Source organism: Anser anser, assembly GCF_964211835.1.
Source record: "Anser anser genome assembly, chromosome: 2".
NCBI classification, from domain to species: domain Eukaryota; kingdom Metazoa; phylum Chordata; class Aves; order Anseriformes; family Anatidae; genus Anser; species Anser anser.
Window position 1 is genome coordinate 22,151,391 of NC_139721.1, and position 13,179 is coordinate 22,164,569.

The 13,179-nt window shown below is 39.1% G+C and overlaps 1 protein-coding gene across 3 annotated transcripts in view; it reads left to right on the forward strand.

Annotated features, from left to right (window-relative positions):
* Positions 1–13,069, forward strand: part of SNX31 (sorting nexin 31) — a 32,212-nt gene extending 19,143 nt beyond the window's left edge. For 2 of the 3 annotated variants that reach the window (XM_083822614.1, XM_083822612.1), the window contains exons 6-14: positions 1,834–1,924; positions 3,524–3,611; positions 5,176–5,245; positions 5,782–5,874; positions 6,517–6,720; positions 7,236–7,316; positions 8,319–8,396; positions 9,408–9,467; positions 12,243–13,067. In XM_083822614.1, coding sequence (XP_083678740.1) covers positions 1,834–1,924; positions 3,524–3,611; positions 5,176–5,245; positions 5,782–5,874; positions 6,517–6,720; positions 7,236–7,316; positions 8,319–8,396; positions 9,408–9,467; positions 12,243–12,338 — 861 coding nt within the window. In that variant the 3' untranslated portion in view covers positions 12,339–13,067. Of the gene's footprint in view, positions 1–1,833; positions 1,925–3,523; positions 3,612–5,175; positions 5,246–5,781; positions 5,875–6,516; positions 6,721–7,235; positions 7,317–8,318; positions 8,397–9,407; positions 9,468–12,242 lie in introns of all 3 variants that reach the window. The other variant, XM_083822613.1, reaches the window with a different exon arrangement.
* Positions 13,070–13,179: the final 110 nt, after the last annotated feature.

Consider the following 13,179-nt stretch of genomic DNA (forward strand, 5'->3'; position numbering starts at 1 on the left):
AGTATTTTAAAGAAACAAATACATTTGATATACTGCAGACACCATTTCTTCTCTGGTGGTCTTAAAGACAAGACAGGACTTTTAGGAAGTATTTAGGTTTCCTCACTGTAGATGTGCTTCTACATTCACTGTCCTTTTGCAGTGGAAGGAGATTTTGCAGCTGTCACTCCCCAGCATCGTTGGTCGTGCTCGGACCAACCACTACCAGACTATGCCTCACTCCAAGAAATGAAATAATTCAAAATCCTGCTGAATATAATATGCCTGACTTTCCTGGGAAATGCCATCTGGTTCAGTTAGAATTATGCAACTAAGGGGTCATATGTTGAAGCTTTGTGGCCAATTTCAAGTAATTTGTGGGGACTTCTTAGCACAGAGGCAGACAGAATAAAAGATGGTGCTGCTGATTGTTCACTTCTTTGTTTTTGTGTTTGAACTTCTGAAAGTTTCTTCCCATTCTGGTGATGAGTGTGAGGCAAGCGCGTTGTACGCTCTGCTGCCCTCTCCGGTAACAGCCCTGATATTAACAAGGATAAGGAAAACCTCAAATATGTGTTTCTTAATTTTAACTTGGAGCGATTCTTGTCAACCTATATTTAGATTGTCTGCTTTTTCTATGGACAAAAACATGTCTGCTTTCCAAACCAGCTGGTACAGCTGGGGGAAAACCCTTCTGAACTGAGGAGATAAGTGAATTTACAATGCTTTCAGTGTGACATGGAGCTGGAAATGTTTCAGGATTGGCACCTTATGGAAGAAGTCTGAAAACCAGTACCTCCACCTCATGTTCAGACAAAAGGAAGTCCAGCTTCTCTGAACAATGTATGACTCCCCTATCGGGTTGCACAATCTGCCAGATGAGCTACGACAGGAGTGTTCTCCAGGGTGGAGAGTTTTCTTGCTGTTCTCACACTCACTTTCCTGAGTGAGCTCAGAAGATTACGGATACTGCAGAAGCTGGGAACGCTGTAATAGCACTGTGCTCTTTGAGGTTATGGCTGCTTTAACTAATGCTTTGATGTTTTTTCAGGACCTAAAGCAAGACAAGACGATTGTCTGCCCCGATCTGAACCAGCTTTTACTGTTCTCAACTCTGCCTGACTTTTCTGTCCCCATTATCCCATTGTGCAGCTGGTTCTGCAGATCGCTTCTAGGCTTTTTCATAGGTGCCACTTCTGTCCTTTTTCAAAAAAAGATGTGGAGGGGCCACATCAAGTTATGTAGCTATTACATGTCCAAATGTCAGGTTGGGTAAGATTTTTCCTTCTTATGCACTGTCAATAATGAAAGGTCAACAGAGCCCAAGTCTACTCTTGACAGAAGCCTTCGCACAGAAGTGCAGAAACCTGCTAGCATGCCTGTTGCTTTCAGAGAAGGGTTAGATATTTCCTAGAAGTGCAATACTACAATTGTAGTGCAACTCTACAGCTTGGAAAATACACAAATTGTTTAGAAATATTTATTTGCGATGCTCTTGAATATTGTTATTTGCACAGAGAATACAGTGATTACTGTACAAGAAGATTTGAGGATTTGATAGTAAAGACCTGGAGTAACAGGGCAGATGCCTTGCATTGGAGTACACTTAGATGCATGTCAGAGTACAAAGCATTTTCAGTTTTACTACACTTTTACATTCCTTTGAAACTTATGGAACTCCTCAGAAACTCAAAGACTGCAACGTGGGAAAGGTTCTACTTGCTTTCAAATGAGCAGTTAAATAGAACATAAGGGAAATTTTAAAAATTAAGTTACTTTAATAGGTACTGAACTGAACATCTTTGTTATTCATGCTAGTGGATAGCTAACATTCCGTCTGTTTTGTTTTTAAAGGTTATGTCATGCAAGATGGGGTTAGCAAGAGAATTAATAAAATACTTCACCTTCTTTTTCATTCGAGATCATGATGATGGAGCCCTGTCTGGTAAGCTGCTGAGAGTGCTTAACTTGGCCCTCCCTCTGATTTTTTGTTGGAGTGACTGATCCTGGAACCTCTGAACAGTCTACATGAGCCTCCTTAGGGCGAAAGACCCATCCTGTCTGACAAACCCCCTCAGGCTCGTTCCCTGGATGGCTCAGCTGCTACTTTCTGGGAAGGAGCAGTAGTGTGGAACAAAGTATGGCATCTGAGAGGTGTGGTGCAGGGGAGAGACTTTCACATATGACTGTCGTGCCCCTTGTTGTTTACGAGACATGTAGCAACTTTACCACATGGGAACTATTAGGTGTATCTTCTGGGTAGGCATTTAATCAGATGCTATACCTACATAAACCACTTTGTAATTCACAGATCACATGCTGAGTTTAACAATGGGACCGGAAACTCTTTTGTTATATTTATAAACAATGTCTGTGGCTTGCTTTCCTTTATACCATGACATGCTTCATTTCTTAACTGAGTTTAAATGTGATAGTAATGAGCAAGCTGTAAATCTGAATTGTGAGTCTCTTTATAGTCATAAAATGTGAGGGGTCTTTTATGTTCTCATTGGTCTGTTGATGTCCTTTTCCCCAAGTGGATGAGGCTGGATTCAGACGTGGGATTTGGACAGGCTGGGGCCAAACCAGGGATGTGAATCCTGTCTATGCTGTTGACTGGAGTGAAGCTGGGCATTGCAGCCACTCTGTGTGACCTTGACAAGTCACTTAGATTTTTCAGACTTCTCGTTAGCATAAATACGTTGATGCTCTTGTAAACCTTTTCAAGGCAAAGGTCCAGTAGTAAACTCAGGCTTACTCAGCGGGGTAGGCAGCTTACTGTCTGTGTCTATCTTATTTATCATTCCCATGTCCCCCTGTTCTCTCTGCCTGTGAAAGGACTTGCTGAGTGCACAGAATCCCTGATTGTCACAGTCTCAAATGTGCCCAGATATAACACATTTTACATGCTGTTCTAGTGCAGCCACAGATGGATTTCTTTTTTCCTTGTATTGTGATATAATTAGATACACAGGAGAACAGAAAAGATTTTTAATTTATTACGTTTTTATGCATCTTTGATATTCTTCACAATCGCATTAAGTCCAAAAGTAACCCACAGTCCACTGCCAAGAAATACTGAAGCTCACACGCTAAAAATCATGTTGAGGTGTTCTGATGAATTGTGGTATTTACAGGAAAGCAGTGACCCCTGAAAAGCTGCATGCTTTTCTTCCTTTACATTAGTTAAAGTGCTGTTCCCTGGTCTTCCATTCAAGAAAGATACCAGTCTTGGAAGCTTGCATCTACACATCTTTAAGTGCAGAAATATCTATCCTGCTTAGCTTTGTATAGGGAGAAGGATATTCTGTAAGAGTATAATCTGAGGGAGTATAGATACTCTGCAAGTAACAGAGCTACATGAGTTTAGACTCAGATAACTAACCCCTCACCTTATTTTAACACAGAATTTGTGCTTGTGAAGTGCTTCTCCAAAAGCACACTGCTTATCAGCACTAAGTGAAATGTGAGAATAGCTGGGATATTTCACTAGATTTCACCAAATATTTTTCTTTTCTTCTTGTTTTTCCTTTTCTTTTCCCAGTGGTGAAAAAAGTGGCAGAATTTGAACTTCCTTATGTGAGTCTTCAGAGCATGAAAGAGTTGGACTGTAAGCTTGGGATCAGAAAGTGGTAAGCAAGAAGCTTAAGAGAATCTAGCAAGATACGTGGCAACTGCTATAGGTGATGTCAAAGGAATAAATCCTTTGAATAACTTATTTACAGAGTTTTTACATCTCAGCAACTTGTTGTATTCCGAGGTCGGTTTGGTATTGGGATTGACAGCTTCCTATGTCTCTGCGTATTTTTAATTTTATCACCACAGTATTCCTGAAGCATCCTTTGCTGCAACAAGATATTTATTCTCTCACTTTCAGAATATACATGAGAGGTGTTTTGTGGCTGCTCCACTCCTAATTCTTCTACCTGCATAATGCAGCGACCACAAATGGGTCTATACACACAAAAAAATATAAAAGAACTCTGAGTTCCGAGTTGCAAGTTGCAACTCAGTTTGGGCAGAGATAGATTGCTTATTATCTAACATGCTCACTTCTACATGCTAACACAAAAATACCTGGAGCAATAGCTTGAGCATTTATTTTGGTAAGCAGCCTGTGAGCAACAGAGCACTCTTCCCCCTTCGTTTGCTCACACCTCAGCTCAGTTGTGCTGACAGAATTGTGTGGGGAGACATGCTGAACTGGACTGGGGAACTAACTGGAGATAAAAACACGTTGCTGGACACTTATTTTTGTTTGTTTGTTTTCTTGTTGTTTGTTTTTTGCTGGCTTATATTTCAGCCTGGGTCAAACCCACAGCCTCACTTGCTGTGCAGCAAACAGCTGTGCTGGCTTGTGGGTGAGGATAAACCCTGGGGACAGGGAGTCTGGTGCCAAAGTCCTGCTTGTCAAAGGGTGCCCTGAAGGTGCAGCTAAGCAATTTAGCTGAAGCAGTCTAATGGCTCATTGGTGTGGTTGTGGTCTGGTCTACTTCTCCATACAATGAAAAAGAAAAAAGCTAATAGCAGGCTTAGTGAGTTGAATTGTCTGCATCAGATGAATGCTTAGAGCAAGGAGTGTGGTTGGGAGCAGGGGTGGAAGAAAGGGGTGTCTTTTGGTGGCAGTGAGCAAGGTTGCTTGGCTTGAAGCTATGTAGAAATCTGTTTTTTAATGCTTATAACTTGTCTGGTTTAAATCTACTGGGCTAGAGCTTGGCCTCTACAAAGCTTTCTCTGTTTCCCTATATGTGCCCTTATAAATCACTGTTATACTACAGTTGGTACCAGAGCTAGTTGGCTCAAGGCTAGCTCTTGTACGTCAGCCCTACAGCAATGGTAGGGTAGCAATAGATGCTCTGAGAACCTTGTCAATTTTTATGTAGGTAAGGTATGGGTTGTTTGAGCAAAGGAGAAAAGGAGGAAGAAAGTTTGAGTTTAAAGTTGTAATTGTTAGGTTTGGTACCACTAAAGTCAAAGTGGAAAGGTTGGATATCCAAACTAAAGGTCATTTCCATTTTACGACAACGTATAAATAATGAATAGAATAACACTTCAAAACCAGGATTGTTTTTTATAATCTGGTAGGTAATGGTAGCTCTCTGGGTTGTGATCCCATCATATTTAGCTGAAAAATCTAAGGGTTATATTAAGAAACTTCATATTTCATTACCTTTTTTCCCCCTTGGCATGGAATAGGTATATGGATCCTTCTCTTGATACGCTGCTGACAGATTGTAAAGCTTCAATGAATTTGCTATATATGCAGGTAAAACTGAAACCTTTTCAGAATTTTAAAAACCAAATTCTCCACATTATTTTCTTCCTTTATACAACTTCCTGAAATGTTTGGTATAATTACATTAATATCAGATATGTTTATAAATGGTTTCTGGTCTACATTACCTTGTTACACTTCTCTAAGTGATGGGTATAGCTATTGATCTTTGTTATCAGACTCAGTACTAGAGGCAGTATCTCATCTCTCTTTTTTTGCATGGGAAAAGTATTGCACAAAAAGACACACAGGGATCTGTCCACTTTAGAGCCTCCGTGTATAGACAGTCTTCAATTATATGACTTTTGAATTCTCAGATGTAGGTGTGTTGGGTTGTACTAGCTTTGGGAGTTATTTGTTCAGGAGGAAAGAACAGCGTAGTGTAAACTTGTTACTTCTCTTTTTTTTTTTAAGAGGGGGGGAAAAAGGTGGTTTTGGTGTGTCTTTTCTTGTGTGTGTGAAAGGAAATACATTTTTGAATACATTTTTGCTGACTATTTTTGCTATTTAAAAAAACATATTTTAAGGCAATCCAGGAAGTTAAGAGGAATTGGGTTAAACCAACAGAAGGGCAGATGCAAGAGCTTGAATTTCTACAAAAAAAAGCAAACAAAGCAAAGGTAAAATTTTATTTTTTAAAAGGCAATATGGTATTTTATAAACAATATAAACAGATCAAAGGAGTGGATTTCAAAGCAGTGATGTCAGAGGCTATGACTCTGAAAATACAGCAAGGTTTTGTGGACTGGTTTGAGCTAGAGATCCAGGTCTCCTGGTCAGATACTGAGCTACCAAATAGAAAAGGAGGTTCCTGTCTCTGGTAGCATTTTAAAACATCCCCAAAGACTGACTTGGATCCCAAGGGCTAGCAAGAATCTTGACCATGAATCCTAGTCTTCCTACGGCCAAAATAGGTTGCTAAGGTTGGGCGTAAGTTTAGGAAATGAAATGGAAATTCAGACTGCTGGGATAGCTGTTCACAGTATTTCCTACTGGTTAGTTTTACTTCTTCCCCTCAGCATGGTGGAGAAGCACTCCAAAGACCTGGCTAATCATACTGCATGGAGTGGGGGGAGTTGCTAAGGTCTATGAACTCTGTTCTCTGAATCAAGCGTGGACACTTTATGGTAAATCCGTGTCCACCCAGGAGAAAGAGAGGATTAGGAATCTGAAAGATAGGTTTCACAGCCCACTTCTTTTCAAATCACTAGATTTCACATGCCTCTACAGCAAATAATCTTAGTTCTGTCTTTCTGCCGCAGTTCCTGGAGAAGATTCGAGACGTGCAGTTCTATGGATATGTACGGCTTGATCCTTGCATTTGTGACTATCCAGAAGTAGGCTGCTCAGCTGAAATCTATGCAGGAAATAATGAGATAAACTGTTGCATAAAATTGCCCACTAACCAAATCAAGGAGGTCAGCTTTAAAATCAACAGGTTGAGAAGTTGGCAGGTTACTTTTCTTGTAAGTACTTAAACCAAGTTTGTATCTAAATTCACTTTTTCTGTGTGAAAACTAAGGCTATCAGGCAAAGGCAAGTCTGGGGAGGGAGATTCTGTTTTAAATCACCCCCATCTGCTAATATTCCTCTCCAAACCTATCCTAGAACAAACTCCCTTGGCAATCTTTACAGCAGTAAATATATTTATATATAAATAAAAATTTAAAACCATCTAGCCTTACTCTGTTGTCTTCCTTCCCTGGCATGCCTTATCGTACTTTTCCTACCCTTCTCCATTCTCATTGAAGGGGGAGCTGGCAGAGCATTTTGTGTGGGAGCAAAAGAACTGTTCTAACCAACTTTACACTTGCAAAGGCTTCCCCTTCCTTCCTCCCACTTGCTTCCCCCCACGAGGAGAATTGTTCTGGTACAGATCTTCAGCCATCTTATTTATATACTGTATGAAATGAACCTGATTGACTAATTCTGATTTAAGGCTGAACACCTTTATGCTGTTTCTTGTTCAATGTTTTTCCAGGGTGAAGAAGACACTCTGGAGTTCAGATTTGAGTACAATGATTCAGGCACATGGGAGTGGATAATTTTGTACACGAAGCAGGTGAGTTCTTTCCTTTTAGGAAAGGATCAGAGTAAAATGTAATCTTACAGCCAAGGGGATCTTCTGAAGTCATTAGTCCATTTCTACCCAGGTGCAGCAGCTATGTTTTCAAGCAGGTTAGCCTTGGTACAGTTATCTGAGGCAAAGCATTTGATTTTCTAATATATGGGAAAGAGATTTTATATAAATATTTTCCATGGTGAGAGAAATGTTGTCTAGTACTCAGCAGCAAGGCTGGGATGGAACACGGAGGTGCCATTTACTTACTGGACTCAATAAGTATCCAAAATCATTAGCTGGTCAGACCCACCTAAGGTCAAAGGCTCTCAACTTCCACAATAAATCCTGTTGTTCAAATATGCCTTAATAATACTGGTTAATAGAGGGAGTGAATATGTGATATCATAGTGCTTTCCTTACATATAAATAATCCTTAATTAGGTTTTTATAGCATGCCATTCCTCCCTAATGTTATGTGGGATGAGCACACAGAGCTCAGGTCATATTAGCTGTGCAAGATGCGACATTGTGATCTAGTCTACAAACCACTGGTAAAGCCATCCGGTATATCACCAAAGCTTTGATTTCTAAGCAGGGCTGAGTGCCTGTAAACTCCAGCTTGCTTCATTTGTTGAAGTGTTCTTGATGCTGATGGTCCACGTTTGATTAAATTTGCTTAGGCTTCAGTGCAATCTGGCAGCCTTTAAGGAAGGAACCACAGGCAGCTAGAGAGAATAACCTGCTTCACAAAACCAGTCACAGAAACCCTTATTGTGCTCTCTGAACAGTGTCTTGAAAGTTAGTCGTGCTGAGGCTGGACTTTAACCAACTGCAGCTAGTATGGTGCACGGAAAGGATGCTGAGCACAGAGTAAAACTAACTGAATTAGGAAAGTAATCGTTCTCTAGTTAGGGATGATAATTTCCAGGTGGAAGAGGAGTGGAAGTCAAGTACATCTTTTAACAGAAGAAATTGGAATGTTCTCTTGTTTATCCTCTTCAGGCCTTTCTGCTCAGCAGCTGCTTGAAGAAAATGATATTGGAACAGATGATGAAAGAAACCAACAAAGTTCCAGAAATGGTGAGCATTTGTGTGTGTAGGTGCCTGAATTTGTATTTAAAGTAAAAAAAAAAAAACACAAAAACCTGCTACTGCTATCATTCTTTTAAATGTGCTAAAAGTCCCATTGATGATAAGGATCTTGTATGTTCCAGCATTTCAGTACAGAATTACTTGACTGTACATCTCTGTTCTGTTTTACTGAAAATAGTATTTGTTCTGAATGTTAAAGGTGGTTTGTCAGTGAAGTTTTAATGGTCTGTTTTGCATTCTTTTACTTTCATTCTTACTGCATACAATAAAGGACATTTCTGGCATAATTTCTTATGTTCTGCTGTACCCTGTTCTATCCATATCTGGGTTTCACTTCTTCACCACTTCATTTGCTTGCTCCATCTGTTGAAATGTTAGACCAATTTGAGATCTGACATTCACACAGAGATACTTTTTGGTTTAAAATAAAGTGTTAATAAAATAGGAGCGCAATCTCTAGCTAAAATACTTCTTCTGTCTTTTGTGTAGGCCTTATGGGTGAAAATATGTTTAGATATTTTATTAAATCTCTAGCATTAATAATGCCTTTTTTTAACCTTGTGACATCTAAAGACTTTTAATGTTTGCTTTCTGAAAACTTGTGAGAAAACAAAGGAAAGAAAACTGATCTTCTAGAACCATGCTGATTAGTGAGCAGTGAGGTAATGAACATTTTTTTCATAGCTTTAAACTATAGGTGAAGTAGAAGAAAAGACCAATCAATTTTGGAAAAGTTTTGATCTATTGCATTGTAAGCTTATTTGTAATGGAGGCTCAGTAAATAATGAATGTTCTTCTTCATAATTAAAATCTTCAGCTGCTGATTATACTTGGGTAGCCTTGATTATGAACAGAATTATGAGAAAAGGGTAAATATGCCAATCATTTCCTACACTGTTTCTACTGGGTTAAACTGAATGCTGATTTACTCAAAATACTTTTGAGTGCTTGGGGAGCATTTAAACTTATTGTACAAGTTAAACTTTTTAATCTGTTTAGGAGACTGAAATGCTTGAATCCATGAAAAATAGTAAGAAATCCAGCATCCAACAGAAACAGGTTAGTGAGAAATTGTTTCCAAAATGTAAATACAGCGTCTCTTGCTTGGTAATGATATTTAGCCCAATCTGTTTTTTATGGACAGGGAGACTCATAATGAATTTAATGGTAATGTCTTTGGGTAGGAAAAGGAGCTAACTCTGAATTTTGGAGGAAACATCTGAATAAAAATTTTATTTTAGTTTGATGGATTTAGTGTCAAACTGGTTCATTTTATTTGTTTTTTGCAAATGTTTCTGAATGAGGTGTTTGAAGTTTACAGAAAACAGAACGTATGGACAGATCAGGTGTGTACACCCGCATGCAGCTGTTGTAGTTTACAGACCTGTGCTTGGATTCAGCACTGCGATTGCCTATGCATTCATTTTTTTCCATTAATTTTGGAGTTGTATTTGTTTGCAAAATTTGTTATGTTACGTATCTGTATGTGTACATTCCTGTCACATAAAAGATGTAATTCCAAGTTGCATTGGCTGTAATCAATATTCATAGCTACTAGTTTCTGAAGAGCTAAATGGCCTTAAAAAAAAAAGTTGAATTTTCGAAGTCATTTGTTAAGTATTAAACAATAAATAAATGGAAAGGGAATAATGTAAAGTAAATGAAAATATATACTTCTCTTACAGTGTATAATTAGCTAAGGAGGAAATAATTCTAAAAGAGAAAAAAAAATCTAATCTGCATTCAGGAAAAAAATTTGCTGATATATATTTAGAAAAAGTACATTAAACTGCACAAAGCAGATCACCAACAAGTCTTTCATAAGCAAATCAACTAACTTGTGTGGTGGGTTTTCTTGCCCTTTTCTCTGAAGTGCTCTGTACTCACTGCTGGATTCTAGGTTAGGCGTGGCCCTCTGTATTCACAAATAAGTTGCAAATGATAATAAGGGAGACAATGTCTTCTGAGTAGACTTGCTGTACCTCCGAGGAAGACTGAAGGTTGTGCTTTAGTGGCCTCCCTGGTACAATTTCAGATGCTGCAGGTGAAGCAAGGACTAAGTTGCACAGCACTCTGGGTTTGAGGCAATTGTTCTGACTTGGGCATACTTTAAAATAGCTCATTGATTGCTAGCTTTTGGAGCAAGATGGGCTGTGGTTGCACCTACTGATTTTTTTTATTTTTTTTTTTCGGTGAGAGCAGCCTTGGAAAGGACAACATAAAGCCACTGAGCTAATCAGCCATCTTGCCTGTGCAGTGTCTACCTATTGACATGAAACTTGGCAAATTAAGAAAATTACGGCTAATAATTAGAATGAATTGTTTGTTAAAGTCGAGGTATGGTGAGGAATTGCATGCCATACTATCACTGTTTAACGCAGTGTTTTATACAGTAAGCAAAAATGGGTTAAGTCTAAACAAACTAAGTTGTTATTAGACAATTATTATAAAATCTTAAACCATAGTTAAACTTCGCTGTGATCACAACATTAAGGTTCTTAGGGCTTTCCTTTCCCATTCCTCTCTGTCTGTGCAGTGTTCTTGGAAAATGTATTAAAATTGTATCTGTGCATATTCTCATTTGGGAAAAAATAACATCGTTTCAGTTGGGTCTTTAAAATTTTCCCATTACTATTCCCAAGAGTCTTACAAATCTTTCCTCTGAGGTGACTGAAAGTTTAACTGAATGCTCTCCAAAGACTGTGAAAACATGCCAAATATTTTCTGCTGACTCATGGGAAGAAAAATTTAACTTTGGTTTTCTTTGTGATCCTGTAGCGGTATACTGTTGCTACTAGATCAGTGTAAGCGCCTGTAAATTCTTGTTCAAATAGAACTAGATCAGTGTAACAGCCTGTAAATTCTTGTTCAAATAGATAATCTAGTGCAGCTGTAAGATTTAATAGGAAAATCAAGAACAATCTATTGAATCGAGATCAAAATGATTCAACTAGCATGCAACAGGAAGACTTTGCAGATAGTGAGGATGTGCTATGGAATGTCCCTGCATCTAGGCAAGCTTGCTGTTACATATTTTGAAAGTCTTGAAAAAGAGAGGTATGAAGTAATTAACTCTAAGGTATTAGGAAACTGAATCCAAATTTTCATAAATTCTCTGAACTCATTACAACATGGTTTGTGATAGATGCAGGGTGCTTCAGGGACATTTATTTTACATATATATCAAGGTACCTTGTTGCGAGAGGCAGAAGAAAAAAATCTGTGTCATAAATTCTCCCAGTACAACAGTAAACTGCATCTACCTGCAGTGTAAGGATATAGATAGCCTGTTTGCACCTTACAAAAGCTGAGTGATGTGGTGTTAGGAAGCTTCAGACAGTTCACGGTAGGAAATGTAGAGAATTCTTAATTGATAATTTAGTTCAGTGACAGCTTTGAGGAGGATGGAATATGATGCACCTACTCAGACTGCCTGTCTAAACTTTTAATTTGTGTAGGTGTCACTTATGCAGATGTTATGGTTAAAGTTAAGAATGTGTGATAACAGTAGTCTGTCTAATTTACAAGGCCCAGTAGACAGTGAAAGTACCTGCACAAATGTCCCTGGGGACAATTTAATGCCAAATAACACTGATATTAGAACATTTGGACCTGCCGTTCAATTTGTACCACGTTGCAATAAACCTTAAGAGCAGAAACAACTGTTTTGTGCCCTGTTCCAGCAGAAAAATTCTGTTCACTCCAAAATACCAACATAGAGATCATTCATTGTACCTAGATATTATCATATCAGCTTTTCTAGCTTATGTTCATAGTTATCTCCAATTACTGAAATGCATACATTCTTTTAACTGTTTGTTTGTTTTGCTGCAGGTAGTCCATTCGAGTTTTATATCAAGGAAAAGATTTTTGGTTAGGCCAAATGAAGAGGACTGTGTATTTGAGAAAATAAGAGAAGAGGACCTGTGACAACTTATTCTAAATACTGCCTATCAGAATGAAATATCTGGGAATAATAAACCCATTGCTGAAAGCTTGAAAAATATGGAAAAAAGCCTTCAGTGTCATTCTTTGCCTTTGCAGGGGTCTTTTCTATAGAATCTATAACTCTAGTGAAATATTCTTTACAGTTAGATGGGTGTTGTTACTCTGGAAACATCTTGCATACATGCCTTTTTTTTGTGTGTGGTTTATCTTTTTTTTCCAGACTGAAATTGTGGGGAAGAAAGGGAGGGAGTTGTTAGAAAATAATTAGAAAATGTTAAGGTATTAGAGGAGGAAAAAGTATTAACCGTATCAGTTTGTTTCTGTGAGCAGCGGTGTAATTAACGTGTGAAGGCTGAGCAGCCTGTTGCTGGAACAGGCCCGTGGTTCCTGTGATCATTCCTCAAGTATTTGTATATTCAACAGTGCCTCAGAAACTAAGCGTTGTGTACGGATGGGGCTGGTGTGAGCAGGCACAGGAGGCAGCACGATATGAAGGCAGACACGGCGTTAGCCCCATCAGGCTGCTGGCTGCTGTGAGAAGGATGAAGTGCCCGAGCTGTGGTACTCCGTTCTTCTTACTGCCCTTGCTTCGAAAGGCAGTATCGGCTGAGAGAACAGGGACGTGATAAGTAAAAATAAGTCCCGTTTTAATGTTCTTAGGAAAGTTGAATAACTTAAGCCCGTTCTTGACAGGAGCTCAGTGAAGAGCTCAGCTTCCCATGAGCTCAGTGACGAGAAGACTCCCGGCACCGTCCCTCCTCTCTCCTGCCCCTCTCAGCCTGGTTTCAGGGCGGGCCCCGTCCCCCTGGCGGCACCCCCCGGC